This window comes from Drosophila gunungcola, unplaced genomic scaffold (genome assembly GCF_025200985.1).
Source record: "Drosophila gunungcola strain Sukarami unplaced genomic scaffold, Dgunungcola_SK_2 000099F, whole genome shotgun sequence".
Classification (NCBI taxonomy): Eukaryota; Metazoa; Arthropoda; class Insecta; order Diptera; family Drosophilidae; genus Drosophila; species Drosophila gunungcola.
Window position 1 is genome coordinate 160,826 of NW_026453261.1, and position 20,865 is coordinate 181,690.

Sequence of the window (20,865 nt, forward strand, 5' to 3'; positions counted from 1 at the left end):
GGTCGTATTGGCATTCTTCGCTGGTGGCTGTGGCTGTTGGTGTTGACTTTGCTGTGGCACGCTGCTAGGGCGACCTGACAAATGCGTTAAGTCTCAGATCGACGAGTTGAACTGGTTGTAAAGTTTAATGTCCTTCATCTCCATTTCGCCGGGCCGGGACTTGTGGTAGGTATAAATGTGCGTCATAAGCGAGTTGCGTGAGCAGTAGACACGCTCGCAGATGGCACAACGGTATTCCTCTTGGCGAACGGCGTGCTTATCGGCAATGTGGCGCTTGAGCGAGGCTTTCGAGCAAAGGAGCTTACCGCAGAGCTGGCATGAGAAGAGTTTCTTGGGCGAGTTTCCTGCAAATTGGTGGATTGGTGGATTTGGATTTGGTATGGTTGGTATTTTGTTGGTACTAGTGCTGGAATAGTTTGATTGGTTTGGGTTGGGGCTTTATCTTAACTACGGAAAGTGGCCGATATTTTACTTTTCAATCGAGTGTCGTTTGGTTCTCACACGAAAGATGTCACAGTTTCGTCTGACCATTCTTACGCTAGGGGGAACTGAAATGCATGAATAGGCACCGAGCAGAGCGGTAAGCAACTGTCGGTATGTGATCGAGTGTCTGGTTTGGTAATGGCAAAGGACATACATCATTGACATAACATATAGATACATAAACAAATTAAAAGTATAGATATATTTCTCGTCCAGTCACTGCACCACCTTCTTCTCCACCTGTGGAGCGTAATGGGGTGAGCGAAGTGGAGTGTAGTGGTGCACCACCACCACTGGCGACTGGTAGTGGCCGGCCCGTGTTATCGACTAACAGTAAACAATTACAGTTACGACTTGCGTTATCGGTTATCAGTGATCTTGTTTTAGTGGATTGTGGGTGTAAGGTCGTGGGGCTTGTATTGGATTAATGTAGCAATCTGGTGTTAGGCCTCGATGAGAACAACTTGAGACACAGAGCGACCATGGCAATGTTAGGTGATATATACGCTTATGAAGAAAAACAGAGTGGAGTGCAGTAAAATAGTGGTCCCAGCACCAGACACTCACACAGATGGCGTGGACACAACTTGTGGCACAGGTTTGAAAATCGGGGTCGGGGAGAAGTGAGATTAGTATAAGAATCGAGTGCCCCAAATTCCATTTCGGTCACCCAGGGACAAACACAGGGTCAATGGCAGGATGTCCAGGGAGGGCAAGAAATTTTCGGCACGCAAAAAAGTTCACTTATATACATTCTATTTTATTAAATAATAACACGATATCAGTTTGTTTTTAATTATGAAAATACTTCCTTTTCCTACTGTCTGTTTGAGTGTGTGAATGTGTCTGCGTTGCGCTTTTTTTGCGACTTTTATTCGACTGATTTTAATTAACTTGTATTCCGATTTACGTATAACAAAATTAACGGGTATTTCTCTTTTTTTCGGTTCGGTTCGGATTTGTTTGTTTTGGTTATGGTTTTGCTTTTCTTAGAGCTGCTTGTTGACATTTACACAAACACACCAACTTATTGGTTATTCAAATTTTTTAATTTGCTTTGCGTATATATGTGTGAGGGTGTTTTTATCGGCTTGCCGCTTGGATAAGTTCTAGTGCTGACACCTTGCTTATATACAAGTTTAAATAGAGGAGACAAAAATGTACATTTCTTACTAGACTAGATTGGAAAACTTAATAGTTTTTATTGTAGTTTGAGTTAGAGTTGAGTTTTTGGGAAAAACAATTCGAAAGTCTCGTTTAGTGGTCGCCAAAGGAATCTTCTGTCTGTTACTTTGGTTTTCTTACTGATGCTGCTTTTTGACATGGCGGGATCTTCGATCTGCCTTGATTTCGATGTGATTGTGGTTATGGATATTGGTATGGGTAATATTTCTACAATTATAAGTATGTGTACGAGTTTTTGCAACTATATGAGATATTTTATTGTATTTTCTTGCCTTTGATTCTGGCCAAGCGGCACAAAAAGAAGGAATGGAGATGATTAGATTGATTTGGACCAGTAAGGTGGTCCCTTACTCTTCTCTTTGCTCCGTTCCTCAATCAACACCATCTGGGTTTTTTTCTATGAATATTCTATTGAGTTAAGGGGTAAGCCGCCACTTCTGCCTGCTTCCTTGGATTAGCTATTTTACTTATGTATGAATATTCATGTAGTTACTGCACTGATACTGTAGTTTAGTTTATTTCTTAAATATCGCGCATTGTAATTGTAATTGTTGTTAATGTAATTGTAAGCTTTACGTGGCTTGGAGCTAATGGTTTATTGGGTAATACGGTAATAGAATTCAGCATGCATTCATTCACTTAACTGGCAAAGGTATATAAAAGTTTCGCGGTTAGGGGAGGGGTAGGAATATCTCTACGAATGGTAAAATAATTCTCATAATACACATATTAAGCAGGCGAACCTACGGTTGATAATTCGTTATTAAATCGGTTTTCTTGTGTTCGGTTTTGCGTTTTTGGTATTTCGGTATTCTGTTTGGGTTTCTCGCTTAAAGGGATCTTACTGTTGTTATTTCGAATATTAATATGCTATTTAGTTAGTTAATAGTTGGTTAGCTCCTCAGTTTAGTTAGTTGAGTATATCCTGCGTTCTGTACTCATTTGATGTACCTATTAGAACACACTGGGGTTTGTGAATTGTTTTCTGCCGTGTCTTTTAGTAGTACATAATTTAAGTAATCAACATTTATAGTGAAAAGCGAGACATCTCCACGTCTTCGAATTGCTATGTGACTCTTAATTCTCATAAGTCTGGACTTACATTCCCATATTTATTGAACATAATAATAACGAGGTGACATTTATGGTGAGGTCGGAGAGCTAAGTACAGCACTCGGGTATTCTATATATGGCATTGCAGCTGGGGATTGGCGATTGCTGATCGCGTGGGAGTAACAAACCGAAGATTCTCCTTATAGGTATATACATTACAGTTACAGTTATGGGTTAACTTGTACGATAAACTTATTATAGTCGTATATGAATAAGGTATTTTAATCGAAATTTGGTATCAAAACGTTGGTGATTTAACTTAATAAACTTTTCAGACTTTTCGTTTGCCAAAAGAAGCAAGAAAAAATACAATGGGAAAATGCGCCTAAAGTATGCTTGGGTGAGTTACACTAATTGTTAATTATAATAGGTTGTATAAAAATACAATTCGACTATACTCGCACACGACTCAAACCTTCCCACTCTCCCCCTCTCTTTTCTACATATCGGTTTGGAAAGATACCCACCTAGGTCTGACTTTTAACTAAGGCTCATGCTTCTCTTCTAGCTCTATCTTTCCTATCGCTTTCGATATCCCAAGATGAAATTTCATGCTCCTAAAAATAATATCGTTCTCTACGGTTCCTCTGCCTGACTCTTTTTGCAGATTCTATTCCTTGCCCCTTCCAAAGTTTACATCAAATTATCAGTCTTTAAATTAAGGTAAAGTGTGCTGGAAGCAAAGTAAACCATCTTTATCTGGTCGCTAATTTTGATTATACATTAAGTGTCCCAAATTTACCAATTGGAAAGCATAATTAGTTGCAATCTATCAACTGAGGACCAACAATTTTATTGTTCGAAGTTCAGTTATCAGCCAACGTTTATCGCTGAGCGATCAGCTCGTCGGCCTTCGGCAGAGTTTAAAACTAGTCAGTCCTTTTCCCATGACAAGCGAGACGACAGCTTCGGAACGCGCTCGAATCCTTTTCTTCCTTGTACTCTACTAATATTTATTACCCCGTATCTCCCCCTCAGTGCTATTTCCACCTATATACAATCTTAGATCTCCGCCCGTCCTACATCTCAAAACTGATTTATGGTTTTGCTGTGTATGCGTTATGCTGAGTGATAGTCTTAATTATATTCATATCATATTTGTATTTATAGTTATACATGTACTAGTGTATAGTCGTGTGTGTTTTCCTAAGGGCAACGCTTGTAATTGTAGATAAGTAAAAAAAAAAATCGTATATTCCACACATTTACTTAAGGCTAGGTTTACATAGTTGTGGTTTTTACATTAACCTTGCTACTCATTTTATGAATATTTAAATGTACACATATGTATGCTTTATATATATATCTGATATCTTACAATGATACACAAAAAAAATGCATTAGTTGTATGTTCTGTTGTTCATAAGTAAACAATGGTGTTGAAAAAATGCTTATGCGACGAAGATCGAATAGTTAGATGCTGTACAGATATGGGGAAGAGTTAGACGTGGCGCATTGCACATTAGTTCAGTGATTTAGATTCTTATTCAGTGTGATTCCCGGTTGCATCCACATTCAAAACGATAGGCGGATTCGGTTCGGATTAAGTTTTAAGTGTGGCATGGCGATGGCGTCTTGCGCTTTTGCGGATAATACTAAGGGGTATGTGTCAATGGGATAAGTCGTGTGTACATTTGGGTGACATGGTTTACAGTCTTCTATCCTGTGCTCCAAGCTTGCGTTAGAGCTCCGCTTGCTTTATTCTAGCTATTCGCATCAAAATTTGGGATGGTGGAAAAAAATTTCTTATACGTATACTTGTTCTGCCCAGACTCCGAGTCCGATTCCGATTTCAGCGCAATCTGATTGGGTGTGTGCGTGTGTGTATATGTATGTATAGCTTTATAATAAAAGACTTTTGTTTTTGCTTGCTTTATAATCAAGTCGTAAATAATCACAGTTTTTTCATTTGCCTAAAAATGTTTTTGTCTTCCTTTCCTCTCCTCGCTTTCGCTTTCTTCTTTATCATTGCTTCGTCTCGATGCTTGCCAATGTATTTTAGTTTCGTTTTTGTTCTGCCCGAAAAAGTCTTTGAATTTTCCGTTCTGTGAGATCCGAAATATACATGGTTATGTGATAGCAGTCCTCTTCTTATAGTAATCCTTTCGTTCGTTCGGTCGGTTCTCTTATCCTCCTCCTCCTACTCCTCTTTCTCCTCCATCTTTGTCTCCTTCTACTCTTCCTCATTCTTCAATTGTGTGCGTGTGTGTGGTGCCCGATCGTCGTGCCTGATTTTTGTAGCATGCTTTCATGCGCCTCGCTTATTGGTCTAGTAAATTCATTCGTTCATATGGATGCTGATGCGGATGGGGATGGGGATGCGGATGGGGATGCTGGTGCCCAAGCTGGTGGGGATGCTGGTGGGACAGCGAATGCTGGTGGGAGAGGGGGTGCGGCAGGTGGTGCTGTAGGGCGGCAGCGGAGAACCCTCCGCCTCCCGCCGAGTGCTCCAGCTGGGTGAGATCGACGGTGGGCGTGCCACTGGGCCCCTGAACCCCGTACTCCTGAACGCCGCCCATTCCCTCCGACCCAGCTGCTCCCCCAGGGCCCGATCCAGCCGCAGCTGCTGCTGCTGCAGCCGCCGCTGCCGCCGCGGAGTTGTTGAGCGCCACGTGGAACAGCTGCTGCAAGAGTTGCTGTTGATCTTATAAGAAGTCCATGCACGGCTTGACAATGCCCGGCGACGACTGTTGCTGCTGCTGCTGCTGGTGAGCCGCCGCCAGCTGGAGCGTGGAGCTGGCCGTTCCTCCGGCCACGGCCGCGGCGCCAACAATCGGCGAGAGTAGCAGTTCGGCGGCCGCAGCTGCTGCCGCCGCGGCAGCGGCCACTGCGTTGCCCCCCGCTCCACCAGCGCCTCCACCCACATTCACGCTGTTGTTGGCCGCCGCCGCTGCGGCGCTTAGCGAGCTAAGCGACTGGTGGAGTCGACTGCCCGGACTGCCCGCCTGGCCCACGCTGGCCCCGTGGTGGAAGTACGAGTGGTGGTTCTTCTGGCGGCGGTGGTAGATGCTCTTGTGGTTGTTCAGCGAGTTGAGCGTGCGAAAGACCTTGTGGCACAGGTTGCACACGGCGTTGTTCAGCGGCTGCAAGTGCTGCTGCTCCTTGTGGCGCTTCAGCGTGAGTTTGGTGCTCAGCAGCTTTCCGCACACGTCGCACCGGTGGCAGGCGTTGAGCGGCAGGGGCAGCAGGAGCCGGTTAGCCTGCGCCACGTCCTGGGCGCGCACCGAAGAGAGAAGACTGCCGCCCGCTCCTCCCGAGCCCCGTCCACCTCCGCCGCTGGCCCCGGTCACGGCGCCCGAGGGCGAGAGCGAGGCCCGTCTGTGGTGCAACAGGTGGTGGTGCTCCAACGGCGATCCGGCGCGGGCCATGGCATGCGCATGGGCGTGGGCGTGGTGGGCGGCGGCGGCGCTCAGTTCGTGGTGGGTGGCGTGGAGCTGGTGGTGGCTCGGCAGCAGCGACAAGGGATGTTGGCCGAAGTGCGAGTGGTGCGAGGGCGGCGGCGGTGGTGGCGGAGAAGCCGGCGATCCTGTGCCGCCCTGTCCTTCCAGGTCCCGCTCGTGGTCAAACGATCGTCCCCGCTCCCTCTCCCGCTCGCGTTCGCGCTCCCTCTCGCGCTTGTGGTAAGCGGTGGGCGAAGGCGAGGGCGTGGCACTGTGACCGCCTGCCTCCGCAATGCCCTGCGAGGAGCGTGACAGGCTTCGCTCGCTGCCCGCCGCAATGTGCAGGTCGCTGGACTTGCTGCTCCCGCCACCCGACTGCTTCAGTTGGTCCTGCTTCTGTTGCTCCTGCTTCAGATGCTGTTGTTGTTGTTGTGGACTGTTGGTATGTGGTGTGGAATGATGTTGTTGGAGGAGGTGGTGTGGTGATGACTGTTGGTCTACTTGTTGTTCTTGCTGGTTGTTGCTGTTGTTGTTGTTGTTGTTGTTGTTGTTGTTGTTGTTGCTGATACTATTATTACTATGGGTGCCACTACCGCCGGGCACTATAACGCCGCCGAGTAGGCTGCCGGTGCTGCCACCTATACGGTCATATAGAGGAAGAGAAGAAAAAAGAGACAATAGTGACTTTTCTGTATATTTGACTTTGTTGTTATTTGGTTTGTTTTTGTTTTTGTTTCGTTTTCATTTGTTGTTTAGTTGTGTGTTGGAGTAGTAGCGGTATTTTTTTTTTGTTCTGTTCGTGTTTTGTTTGTGGTGTTAGTGTGGCTCTGTCGGTGTATGTGGGCGTGTTAGTTGTCTGTGTGCTGTATTTGTTACTGTTTTTGTGTCTGTTTCTGTATTTTAGTTTTTGATTGGTTTAATTTTATAACACTAACAAATCCAGGCTCAAAACAATGTAAATTTGCTGACTTTGCTAGCTTTGCTTTTCTTTAAATAGTTTTTCTCAAAATTTTGCTTTTGGTAATCGCTTCAGTTTATTTTTTCCGGACGCATTCTTCAAATTTTGGCTCGCATCGGTTTTGACCAAGGAAATTGTTGAAAAAACGATGCTGTTCTCAGTTCAATTCGTCTTAGGTTCAAATTCGGAGTGCGATTAGTAATATCGCATATTTGGAGTTTTCATTTTTGGTTTTTTGTTTCGGGTTGGGTTTTTGTTCCCTTTTTTTTGGGAAAACGCACATAAATAAAATGGTAATAAAACGGTTTTTTGACTGTTGTTGTAGCTGTAGCTGTTTTTGTTGTTGCTGTGGCTAATTTGTTGTGGTTGGAGTTGAACTCGAAGTGCACTGTTCTCAAGCCGCAGGTGGGAAATACGGTTTGACCTGCGCAATCTCTCAAATTCGAATACGAATCCAAGTCGGATTCGGTTCGGTACGAATTTAAATTCAAGAATTTGCGCCCCGATCGCTGGCAATTGCAATTGCAAGGTTTCAGTTGCAGTTGCGAGTGCTACGTCATTGGGGAAGATCTTGAAACTGGTGAATAATTTTGTGGTGTCTTTTGCCAATTGGGTGTAATCTGATCGTTGGTAATTTGTCACGAATTTCGTGGATGCTTTTAAACCAATTTGTCTTGTTTTCGATTTCGATTCGCATTTCTCGATTTTCGGTTCAATTTCAATTTCGACTTCATTTCCAATTTAGTTTGCGTTTATTTTTTCGTTCGATTTCGATTTCTCAATTGTTTGTTAAGTTTAGCAAAATTTTGAAACATGTTTGGCCTGATTGATTTGTTATATATATAAAATGTAGAGTATTATTTTGAATTTCTTATTTTTGGTTATTTTTTTTTTCTATTTTGTTTACTTGCAAGATTATTGCGGTTGTCACTAGTGTCTCTTTTTTTCAAACTCAATCGCAGCACCGTTGCCTGTGTTGGGATTGATTGGTTTTGGTTAGGTGGTGGTTTGGCTGGATTTGGGTTAAGGGTGGGGAATGGGGACTGGTTAAAAAGAACCAAATGTGCGGAATATTAAACGTGCGTGGGAACGGCTGGTTCACACACGGGAGGCTTTTTCCAATTAATTGTTGTGTGCGGGGAATGGTTTGGTTGTCAAATTGGGGGCACCTCTAAGAAGATTGAGATATTTTGTGTTTCACTGGTCAAGGCAAGCCGATCTTGCCTTGTTCTAATGGTGGAGCGGAGGGGGTTGGATTTGTTTGCGTGGAGTGGTTTTATTAGTGTGGTTCTTGCTGAGATTTCTGGTCTTTAGGGGTCCTTAAAGTAGGTAAAGTTTGCACTCTATTTGAGAAGTGCGGGTGTGTTGGCGTATTTATGAGAGTGAAAGGGTCAAAGTTTGATTCGGCTCGGCACACATGACATGAAACATTGACGGGACACAGTGCCAAAATCTGGCCTACAATTTATGTTATGTATTGTTATAAGTGAAGACGATATGTTACATGATATATGGCTAGACAGAAAGAAAGGCGGACAATGAGAGAAAGTGTGTGTTTTGTGTAATTTGGGGGGTGAGTGGGCGGGGGGAGGAAGGGGGGGGGGGGGGGAGGGTGTACCTCTGGCGGTTGACTTTCCATGGCTGGTTTTGGTGTTAGTTTTCCAAAGGGACGGGTGACGAATCCTCGATTGACATGCATACAAACCGAGGCTGGGGCGTGGGTTCTGGGGGGAGTGACCTCGGGAATGGACAGGGTAAATGAAATATCGTTTTGATGTGTAGACGTTTATTGTAATTATCATGGATTGAATTAGAATTGTAAGTGGAGTTCTTCGTACAGAACCACAATCGCTTCATATCATACAGGGATATTAACTGCATTGGCTTGCGGGTGAGTGGCGTATAAACGTATATATATATATTTGCTTGAATTCATAGGTAATACGCACATACATGTCTGTATCTTTACTTAGCAGCACTACATATTAACGAACACAGGTTTTATAATCGAAGTATCCGGTCCAAAATTTCAGTACGATTATTCAATATTCGCATATTTAACATTAAAAATACAAAAAAAAAATTTATAAAAAAAATAAGGTTATACATTTTTCTTAGCCTAGTCGTGTGTGTATGGGTGCGAGTGTGTGTTGGTGTGCGCTTAACTCTATATATTCAAAAACTGATAACTAGCTATGAGCACTGCAGAAAAGATCTTTGCAATTGGTCGGTCGTTCGGTCGGTCGCTCCCTATCGCTCATCGCTTCTTGCTCTTTTAAACTTCTAAACGTGTGTATATACTACATCTATAAATCGAAACTTTTCAACATTATTTATATATTTTGTAAAGGTAAAAAAATCTGTAGCTTGGTCTTTATTTTATATTAAAAAGTTGAGAAAGATTATTCGTACGTCTATTCCCCTTGTAATATATATACGATTTGTGCCTATCATAAGTTGCATATAGATAATATATGTCTGTATATCGGATAAATTGTAATTATTTAAAGCCATTTCGAAGAATTCACTACGGGCACCTCTGCTAGCTTCTACTTAACGTTATTAAGACCTATATAGCTGATGTGGGATTGTTATAGGGTATAGAAATGGGGAGAAAAGGTTCTCAAAACTCTTTAAAACTTTTCAAGAGCGGAGGAGGAGGGGAGGGGAGGAGGGGTATTTAGGACTATCTAGGGTTGATTTAATCTGTATAAACTGTGTATCCTGTGCTTAGCAACTACAGAAGGCAACTAATTGTAACTAGCATAGACTGTGTGTGTGTGTGTGTGTGTGCTCATCCACGTCCCCCCAATTTTATCAGTGGTCTGCCTTCTGGTCCTTAATAATTAATGTCTACAAAAAGCACCGTTTTGTGTGTGTTCCTATACCTTACACCTACATATGCTTGACATTCAGTTAATTTAATACAATCGCTAAGGGGCAAACTTAACAAAAACCTGCTACTCCCATTCGTTGTACCGCTTGGGAGCCCACCCCCCTTAATTGGAGAACCCTCCGCTTCTGTTGGTCATGTGGTGAGTGTGTGGGTGCGCCTGATGCTGCTGCTGGCGGTAGTCGAAGTACATGAAGCCCTATGAGGACGAGTGATGGTTCAACTGCTGCTGCTGGTGCTGCTGATGGTAGAAGCTATTTGCCGTGGCTTGGGGGGCGCTGGCGCCCGGCTCCTGCTTGGGCTGCTTGAGGTTGCGGTGGTAAATGCTCTTGTGGTTGCGCAGGCTGTTTAGGGAGCTGTAGACTCGCTTGCAGATGTTGCACACGGGCTCTTTGGTGGGGCGCATGTGGACGTTCTGGATGTGGCGCTTAAGGCGCGTCAGTGAGCTCAGGTTCTTGTTGCACGGGTTGCATCGGAAGTCGTCGCCGCCGCTAGTCGCGCTGCTTTGTCCGGCCACTCCGCCGCTCGATGTGTTAAGGGCTGAGTTTAGGCCACCCGTCGAGTTGTTCAGTGAGCTGTTGGCGCTGCCACTCGTCGAGGCGGACGCCGATGCCGAGGCCGAGGCCGCCATGTTGGCCATCACCGCCGCGAACATCTGCTGCTGGGTGGTGGTGGGCGTGTTGGGTGTGGGCGTGCTACAGGCTAGGATCCCGTTCGGCGCTTGGCTCCCCTGGTTGTTCCCCTGCTGTTGTTGCTGGTGGTGATGGTGCTGCTGCTGCTGGGGCAGCAGCGCGGTCACCGAGATACCGCCCTTGCTACCGCCGCCGCTGCTCCCGTTGGCTGCGAAAGTGGAGAGGTTAAGGCCACAGATGCCGGAGGCACTTGTGATGGCTGTAGGTCGAGTTGGATTTGTTGTTGTTGTAGTAGTTGGTGGTAATGGAGTTGGAGTTTTTGTTGAGTTGGAGATGGTTTTTGTTGGTAGAGAGTAATCGTAGTTGTTGTTGTTGGTAATCAAGTTGTTGTTTATTGTTGTTGTAGTAGTTGGAGCATTTGTCGTCAGTTTACCTGACGACAAAGTGGGGAAGAAAGTCAGAAAACGACGCATTAGCCCAAGGACAACGAGTTTTATTGAATTGGTTTTTTTGCTTCAATTTTGCGTGATTTCTCATTGGTTTCGATTGGGATTTAGATTTTGATTTTTGAATGTTTGATTTTCGATATTTTTTGTTGTTTTCATGAGTTTTGCCGGATAGTTATCAGAAAACGAATTTCGTTAGCATTTTTTGCATCAAATATGTATGTTTGCTTCATTTCTGCTATAGCTTTTGCATTATTTAGTGGCTATTTTAACTTTGGATTTATTTTTCGATTGTTCAATCTGTTTTTCTTGCGGAGTGCATGACATTAGACAGATAGGTATACAGAAAGGGAGAGTAAGAGAGAAATAGATGATAAGGTGGGGAAAAGGATAATGGGAGATGGCATGTGGAAAAGAAAACGGTTGGCTTTGCAATGGGAAATGTGAGAAATTTAATTCTTTTTTGATTGTTCGCCGACGTATTAGTTTCAGTTTTTCACGACTCAACTCGAAAATTAATTGCCGTGCCTGCGACTCAAACTGTGACTGTGACTCAGTTCAGTTCCAGAGGGATTCGATTCTTTCATTCTTGGCGGCTGCTTATATGAACATCGATGTCGATCTGATCGCATGATGGACACTACCGATACTCAACGTGTGCAAAATTGTTGGGGTTCTTTTGTTTGGCTTAGGTTTGGTTTAAGGTTCTTGTTGGCTGGTTGGTTGGTTGGCTGGTTTTGGTTTGTTTTGGTTTGGGTTGTTTTTTGTTGAAGTTTAGTTTGTTGTTTAACTCATTACCATAGTGTGCGGTGGTGTGTAGTAATTTACAAAGTAGGAATAGGAAAAGGAGGAGCGTTTAAATTCTGCCGTAAGAGGAGGGCAAGAGAAATTCCGCATGTATCTGTTTGTGTGTGTCTGGGTGCTCGTGTATGTTTTTGTGTGTGTGGGTGTGTTTGTGTAAAACACCATCACCAGTTCATGTTTTGTGGTTCGTGTTCTCTGGCTTCCCGTACCTAGGGACTCTCTCCGTGTCGGTGTGTCTTTTTGTGTGTGTGTGTATGTGAGCATGTATAGGGGGTTGTGTGTGCATGTGTCACTTAAAAATCACTACAATTAAATCGCTGCCAAATCATCACCTTCGTATTCAAGATCATCATCTCTGGTCATAATTGTAATTTTTAGATTCGATTTTAATTTTTGATTTTTCAATGTTTGCAGAATTTTTTTAAATTTACATTGTGATTATATTACATTTTTAGCTTTTAATTATTTTTTTATTCTTGGGCCTTTGGAGAGGTTGGAGTGCTGGTGGATCTGTTAGTTTTAGACAGTTAACAAATTTTCTTGGCTTAATAAAACTTCTTGTAACTCTTCGATTCCTTTCAATTTAAGGTCCTCTTGTTTGACCGTTACATATTTTTAGCTGTGTGCTAATATGCACTGAGTAATTTAAAATGTTTTTAATTTAATTAATTAATTTTTAATTTGTAAATAACATTGTTCCGATCCCAACTCCTCCATTCCATCCGCAGCTTGCAAACTGGTTTTGTGTCTTTCAATTCGTTTGTGTCCTTAGGTGGTAACTTAAATAGATTGGTGTTGGATACATTTTTCGATTTGCCTGGATCACCAATGCGGAACTTAAAATTAGTGAATTTAGAATGCTTTATTCTAGGTATGCTAGGCGTAAGCTAGTACTCTGATTTCTCATTTTGTGTCTGTGTGTGTGTTTGTATCCTTTGGTTTAATAAATAGGAGCAACAAATATATATGTATATATAAAGCGTAATTTGAAGCGGTTTGTCAATCAAATGTATATATTTGAAGCCTTAAGTTGTTGGTAGACGTAATCTCAGTTTGTGTTTTTAGTGCAAAGAAGAGTGTGGGTTGGAACTTAAGAGAAGGGGGGAAAGAAGAGGGAGGGAAGTGGGGGTGGATGTGATTGTATCACGTATCGAGTTGTCTGCTTGGGTCGCCTGTGGCGGCGGTGGTTGTATCTATGAATCCATTGGAGGTTTAGTAAAGCGGATTTATATACGTATACAGGGGGTTAGGTAGATCAATTCTTAACATTATTTATGTATATACTTTGGTTCATATATATACGTGTGTGGGTAGGTAGATATATTATATATGTATAGTTCTAACGATTATTGGGGAATTTAAATTTTGGTCGATTAGTACAATTGGAAACAGATTAAAGATTAGCGTTAGGCGATCATCATAGGTATTAGTTCCCTTTGGTGATCTTTTTGTTAGCTGTGGGAGCGAATAATAGATTTCATGTGTGTGTGTGAGGGTGGGCGGGGATGTATGTGTGTGTAAGTATGTAAGTGTTTGAGCTATTAGACATTTCGAATAGCAAAACGTTAGCCTAGTGTGCGTCCTGTGGCGGGTCAATGCGTGTGTTTGTGTGCTTGCGTGGTTAGCGTGGCCAGGTGATCTAGTGATCATGTGAGTTGCAGTGTGGCCGTGTTGGGTTTCAAGTGTGGAGTGAGGAGCGTGCGGTGTCGAGTGGGGACACATTGCGTTGTAGTATGGGTCTGCCGAGAGTCGCGCAACGGAGTGGAGTGAAACGGAATAAATCGTACTGCGTGCACATGTGTGAACAAATGCCAATCTGTGCTAAGCTCTGATCCTCCGCCCCGGGACACGGACCAGCTTTTAGAAGGCTATCAAAGGATTTACAAGTTCCCAATGTGCACTTATTTCTGTATTCGTAGCGGATAAATGGGGGTTTGTTTGAGTATGAGTGTAAGGCTGTTCGTGTGGGGTATTTCGAGGTTGGGTTTTGGGGTCTGGCCAGGCTGTGTATGTGCTCAAAACCAAGTGTGACCAAATTCGAGGGAACAAGAGACAGACCCAGGGGCGTGGGGGTGGCTTTTTCGGGTGACTGGGGGTAAACTAAATGAATACCCTTTTTACCGCCATCACTGACTGTGGGTGGGGACTTTGACAGTTGTTAACAAAAGAACATTGAACATTGATGTGAAAATTCGTTCGAATGCATTTGTTGCAAATTTCGCTCTTCTTTTGAATTGTTGGTCGTTGGTCGGTAAATTTGGTTTGGGTGGGTTTAAATAGTTTTAGACACAAGCACGACGACGTACAAATAAAAGAAATAGTTCAATATTTAATACACACATATATCTTATGTAGGTATGTATATATTCGATCTTCAAATGCGTTGCGTTTTAAATGGAAACTAAAGTTCACACCAATAAAATTTCGATTGCGGGTGTTCTCTTCTCTGCGGGGATTTCCCGTGTCGTGTCATGTCTAGTGTTGATCTGCCATTTTTTTTTAAACTGGGAGAAACACAATAAAACTTAAGTGGAAAAAAACCAAAAATATTCTGGAAATACACCAAAAAAAAAGCAACGAAATGAGAACACTGACACTCTACTCTACTGAAATCATAGGATGAAACCGAACTGAAAATATTATTATATTTTCCCCTTGCGAGTTTGGTTTAAAAGAAACAAAAAAAGGCGGTGGGCAGGACTGGATCATGGGATTGGATAAAACGGAGCATAATTTCAAGCTTTGGGCGCTTTTAGAAACAGTATGCATGTGTTTGTAGTGGGAAAGTGTATTGGCGTGTTTATTGTATATGTAAGTGGGTGCGCTTTTCTGTTGTTGTAGTACATTTTGCTGGTGTTTGATTTGATTTACTTGGGTTTTTCATTACGAATACAAAATATTAGCACACAAAGAGGACCGAAATGAAAAAAACGTATGCAGAACAAAAACGGAAACGGAAATGTAAACATAAGCAAATTACGCAGTCGAAATAACAACGGTTAAGAAACATTAACGCGTGGTGTTCATTATTTGTTTCGGTCTTGAGATAGCTCTTCGATCCAAGCGCGAGGAGTGAAGTCAGTAAAGTTACTTGTGCCCACCAGGACTGATCGATCAAGTGCAGCAAGCAGTAGCAAGACCAAACATTTGGTTAAGGTCTATAGCTCCAGGGACGGGACTCTGGATTGTTGCGGCCTAACCGCAGCAACACACACACCGTAACGAGTGCGGCACGAAACTTTTAGTATAATTTTGCTAAACACTCTGCGGGCGGCAGACGAGCTAGAAAGCTGGGAGTTAATTAATTTTGCGTAGTTCATCAAACAACTTGCAAAGCGGGAATTTGAAATAAGCCGACGTGTGGCTGCGCCTGTTGCTCCACTTTGCTGTTGGGCCAAAGTTTCGCGGCTTGTGTTTATTTAGCAATTATTCTGCCGTATTGATTATGCATTACTCGTCTTCGCCGCCATCATCATCGACAGCATGAACATGTGGCTCTTTTTCATACACGGATGACATGGGAAACCGACTAGCATGAGTACTGGTACTGGAGTGGGGATTTATGGTATATGGTTTCTGGACTCTGGAATCTGGGTGTTTTTCCCTGGCCTCTTCTGGCATGTGCGTATGTGTGAGTGTGACCGAAACAAATGAAAACATTTACCATCGAAACAATCAACAAGAAAGAAATTTATACACTTTTTACGCTACGACGGGAACTCGACTTGGAATCACAACGAACTGCAAACCGTTACGGTTTTTTTTTTTTTTGTTGTGGGCGGAGGGTGGTAAAGGGTTTGTATCTCGATTTAAACGCGTTTCGGTTTATTTTGGTTTGGGACTGCCGTTGGTTCCAAGGATCAAGTTCGAATTCGTATTTGGATTTGGGTGCGGATTCGAGTTGAGTCAAACGGGAAATAAATCGAAAATTAAATCAAAAGTCTTGCTCCTGATCGACACGCATACATATGCGACATGTATGTATGTATGTGTGTGTCCTCAAGTCAGTCGAAACGCAAAAATCGAAAGAAATAAAAACACAACGAAAACAAAACGATAGTACAACAACAAAATAAAAAAGATCGATTGTACAGGAGGTCAAAATAATCTCTCAGCAGTTTTCAGTAACTTTAACTGGGATTCTGGTTTTGGTTTTTGATATAATTTTAATTTTATTTTTAGATGTGGAATCGAGTCCTCTTTATTTATATGTTAACGTTTGCTTTTAGACTTTCATTTCTTTTGGTATCTGGTATCTGACTTGAATAGACTCTTTGGTATATCATTTTGGTACTTGCATTTGCATTTGATGTAAAAAATGTAATAATGAGCTTTTGGGCGCAAATAGAGCGGAACAATAGAGTACGGATAGATAAATGCTCGGACTCACCTTGAGGGGACACGGCGAGGTCACCGGACTGCTGCAACTGTGTGTTGAGACCTGATCGTGGCCACCGACCAATTGCCGCGGCGAAAAAGAGAGAGAGAGAGAGAAAGCGAGAGGGAGAAAAGCGAAGAGCGAGACGAAAAACGTTAGTTAGTCAGTTAGTACGTCTCTTCGCAAGTTGTGCATACGTACCAAGCAACGCTGAGTGATCGAGATTGCTCATGGGGAAGTTGAAGGCGGCAGCCTGGAACATCTTGTTTTCCGCCGGAGACATGATGAACTGCGGGGCGGCGTGGTGCGAGGCGAGTCCATCACCGATTTCTTCGTCGTTGCCAGAGCTGCAATGGAATTTCGAGGATCAGTAGCTAAATGACTTAATTTCAAATTATCCTTCAGGAAAATATGTTTCAAGTGCTTGACTGATAACGGATAACTGACTGATTAACGGGTGAGAGATAAATTGTGCAATGTAATATTTACTTTGTGTTAAAACTATAACTTATAAAAAACTTTTTGGAGTTGTCAGGAATAATACCCTACCTCAGAGAGCCCTTGCCGCCATCGCCACTGCTGGAGCGGTTGGCGTCGTGCTCGCCGGTGGAGTCGTTGCTGTGCTCGTCGTTGGCGTTGGCATTGTTGTTGGAGCAGACCAGCTCCATGGGTTCAGACTTGACGTCATCGGTACCAGCCCGAGCGAGCGGCGAGGGGTGTGAGGCTGCTCAGCTTGTCGCTGATGGAGATTCCGTTGCCGTTGCTCGCTCCGTTGCCATTACCGTTGCCAGTGTTTCCATTGCCGTTGCCGTTGCCAGTGGGTCCGTTGCCTGTAAGACAAAAAGGGGGGAATGGGGGCGGGTTAATGAAGTTTACCCACTGTCACCAATCCCAACTGGGATCGCCAGGCACTCACGCTTCTCTTCCTTGAGCGGCGGCGTGTTGTTGTTGTTGTGGTGCTTGATCGTGCTGAAGTCGGCCGGAGTCTGTTGAGGCGATGCGCTGCGCGCAAGGAGCGGCGGCAAGTCGGGGCTGTTGTTGTTGCTGGCACTGCCGGTACCGGATAGGGGCAGGCCGTTGTCCGATCCGCGCAGCCGCTTGAGAGCCTGTGAGGTCTCCTCTGCGACCGCGGCGCTGCTGCGATGCATCATGGCCATGCGTTTCAGCAGCTGGTTGTTGATGTGAGGGGGCAGCGACGGCACCGCGGGGGGTGGCGGGGAGCCCGCTCCCTGGCGGCTAAAGAGGGTCGAGGCTCCGCCGTCGTCGTGCAAGGCGCCGTGATGTGGATGTGGGTGCGAATGAGCGTGCGTGTTAAGCGGCGTGCGGCCACCGGCGTTGGCCAGGTTCTGGATCTGAGTCAGGTGCTGTGGAAAATGCTAAGTAGAGTTCCGCTAATCATACTACTAGTCCTACTACTACTCACGCTGTGTGTATCCTCCGCCTGCTGCTGTGTGAGTCCCGAGACGCGCAACACCTCAGCGGTCTTTAGGAAGGACTGCAGCGACTTCTGGTGAACGTTGACCTCGCCGTGGTAGATGAACTCCACCAGCGAGTGCAGGTCCATGAAGTTGACATCCTGCAGCAATATGACCGGGTGTTTGCAGGGTGTGCTCTGAAAGGAGATGCGTGAAATTCGAAGTATATATAGCGATTAGTGTGTTACTCAGGCCAGTTGTTCAGATATTCATTTGTTGAGTCAGAGCACTTGCCCTTCCCCCTACCCTCGATAAGCCTGTTTGCCTGGGCAATTATCAAGGGGCGCTGACCCAGAAATGTCAACAGGCCAACGCGCGATTTGAAGTTTGCATTCGCTGGTTTCGCTGCAGTTGTTGCTTCTGCCATGTGTGCAGTCAGTTCCCCCTGCCCCTGCTCCTGCCCCTTCCCATTTCCATCCTACTGTGCACTTTCAGGGCCAGTGCATTCCAGTTTGTGCTGCAAACTGAGTGTGTGTACAGTGAATTTCACTTATCAAGTGGAACTCCAACAAAGGGAGCTGGTCCTCCGCTGTTTCTTTTTCTGTCTCTGTTTCTGCGCTGCCTGGCTAGAAATTGGGTCAAGTCTCGCCAAGTCTTTTGTCTCTCCTGAGCTCTGCTGCCCTGAAAGGCCCTGCATCCCGTGTTTTCGTCGTATTTACTGGCTTTTGCAATTTATATGCTCACACGCACACGCACTGAATATTTGCGATTGAGTTAGCGCTAAAAGATTGCCAGTACGGCGGTGTAAGTGCATATCTGTATCTGTGGTATTGCGAAATTGAGGTCAACTTGACGAAAGACGAATTCGCTGGGAGCGATCGAAAGAGTTCCTCTCCAGCCGCCGCCGCTGCAGCTGACATATCATGCAAATAAGGGACTGTGGGCGTGGCCCTGGCCGGTACACAAAAGCCAGAAATGCTTTGAGCAAATGCTTCACTCAGTAGCAGCCATTAAGCCACCTCTTGTCGCTGGATCTCTGCTCTGACAATTGCCATTCCAAATCCGAATCAGAGTCCGAATCCGAAACCCCTGGGGCTGGATTTGTCGCCGACTTTTTGTTGTTCGGCAGTTTTTACACCTAATTAAAATAATGCGCTGCAGTTAATTAAATATTTATGCATAGGCGCAAAGTCGCACACAATTGCGACGCCAAGTACTGTGGGGGGCGGACCTCTTACCCCCAGTCGCCGAGAACTGGGCGAGAGCCAAGTGTCTGGTCCGGTCGAGTCCAGTTCACTTTGCCTGCCAGTTTTGCCAGTTGCTACTCAGTAGTACTGTCCACTGTCTTCTTTTGTGCACCTCCTACTGCCCACTTGTATGTATTTCAAATTGAATTTACAAAGTTTTGTGCCAGTGCCCGTTCCGTTGCCATTGCCGTTTTTTGTGCTGCACTACCAGCCAGCAAAGTTTTGTATACTAATTTCTTGGGTACATAATTTCCACTACGGCAACAAACGGGAATGTACAAAAAGAACTCAAGAAAAATTCGCTCGGCCCTTTGTTGGCGTTGCTGTTTTTGTCCCGCTGCATTTAGTTGGCCTTTTTAACAAATTAAATGCCGACTTTTTCTGCTCGTGCAATTTCTTTTTTTCGTAGAGGAGGTTAAGGTGATGAAGGGGGTGGGAGGAGAAAACTTTGGCGGGGACTTCTTAACATGTTGTTTCGGTTCCCGTCCTCCGTTGCCATAGCTGTTGCGTAATCAGCGCTGGATTGGCCCGCGGCACCCCCTCTCCCCCTTCCCATTCCCATCCCCACGTAGCTTTCTCCTAATTGGAGTTCTTCCCAAACCAAACAGAACTGACAAGTTTGCCGCGCTGCTCGCTTTTTGTTTGGCGGCCTCGCGCATAATTTGGAACAAAAACGCAAAATAATAACGGAAAGCAGCAAGTTTTCTATCATGTTAACAAATCATGTCGAAAGAGACGGTAACAGTAACGAGGGGCGGTATTCGGGGGAACTTTGTAATTTATATAATTTCTGCTGCAGGACCTCCTCTTTGTCCCGTCCCCGCCTCCAATGACAGCTTTAACAATGCAAATGGCAAACGTCGAGGCTGCCTTGTCCCCTTGTCCCTCTCTAACTAGATTGTTCCGTCTCTTTTGCTCAAAACCGCAATTGCGTGCAAATATTTTCAATGCAGGCAGCGCAAAGTTTTGGCGGGCAAACGTCGGCAGCAACAGCGATTCACATAATTTTAATGTCATAATAAAAATAATGAACCAAACTGCGGGCTTCGGCGGTGCGGGCTGCATTAGCTGGAGCTGGAAGTTTACTTTGACTTCAACTTGGGCCACAACTTCAAGGATTAGCCAAGGACGAAGCAAGGATGTGGAAGGTGGTCCTGGCGTTTGCGATTCTGCCGAGTCATTTGAGCTGCTCTACTTTCGAGTTTCCGGACAGACAATCGCAGATCCGCATGCGTTGCATGATCAGGGCACACAAATCAATCATACGTACCGGTGTCCCAGAGCGAAGTCCATGCATTCAACTCATTTGCACCGCAACCCAACAAAAAAAAAATATTTTGCTAAAATTGCAGGGTTGTACCAAGCCAGAAATCATAACGTGCTTCAACTGTACACACAACTTCCTTCCGTTTTGCTTCCTTTTTGCTTCCCTTATCCCCTCTTTCCCGCAATCTGCCGTGTTTGTGTCTATCGCGGCTGTGGTTGCTTTTCTTGTTTTTTTCTTAATCCGGCTGTTATTTGCTGCCGTGTGCAACTACAACTAAATAAATTAAAATGGAAGCAAAACGCCAGCCCCCACTTCGCTCCTGGCCATAATATTTTAGCTAAACGCACCCAGCTATTTCCCTACATCCTTGCCAAATAAACTTTTGCGGAACGTTTTGGCCCTCCTTGGCGAAGTGAGACTTTGTTTTCGGATTTAAAGTAATTCCCTGGCTGCTTGGGATGGATTTCTGACAGTCTAAACTGATCAAAATGCAAGGCGGACTGGAACCACAAACGAAGCCGAAAGCCACATATTTAACGGGCTGAACGTAGTCCCCCAAGTTGAAGGCAATCGACTGTAAAGCAGGAAACTGGAGCTGACATCGACGGCTGCTGCACACATGTGCACAGGCGAAGATAAAGGCGCAGATCGAGGTAGCGATCGC

The 20,865-nt window shown here is 44.6% G+C and overlaps 1 protein-coding gene across 1 annotated transcript in view; it reads right to left on the reverse strand.

Annotated features, from left to right (window-relative positions):
* Positions 1–2,761: 2,761 nt before the first annotated feature.
* The window catches only part of LOC128265184 (broad-complex core protein-like), a 28,682-nt gene continuing 10,578 nt past the window's right edge, over positions 2,762–20,865 (reverse strand). The window contains 7 exon segments of the mRNA XM_053001041.1: positions 2,762–6,799; positions 16,285–16,335; positions 16,474–16,619; positions 16,822–16,988; positions 16,990–17,102; positions 17,189–17,636; positions 17,696–17,884. Of these exon segments, the coding sequence (XP_052857001.1) occupies positions 5,043–6,799; positions 16,285–16,335; positions 16,474–16,619; positions 16,822–16,988; positions 16,990–17,102; positions 17,189–17,636; positions 17,696–17,884 (2,871 nt within the window). The 3' untranslated portion in view covers positions 2,762–5,042.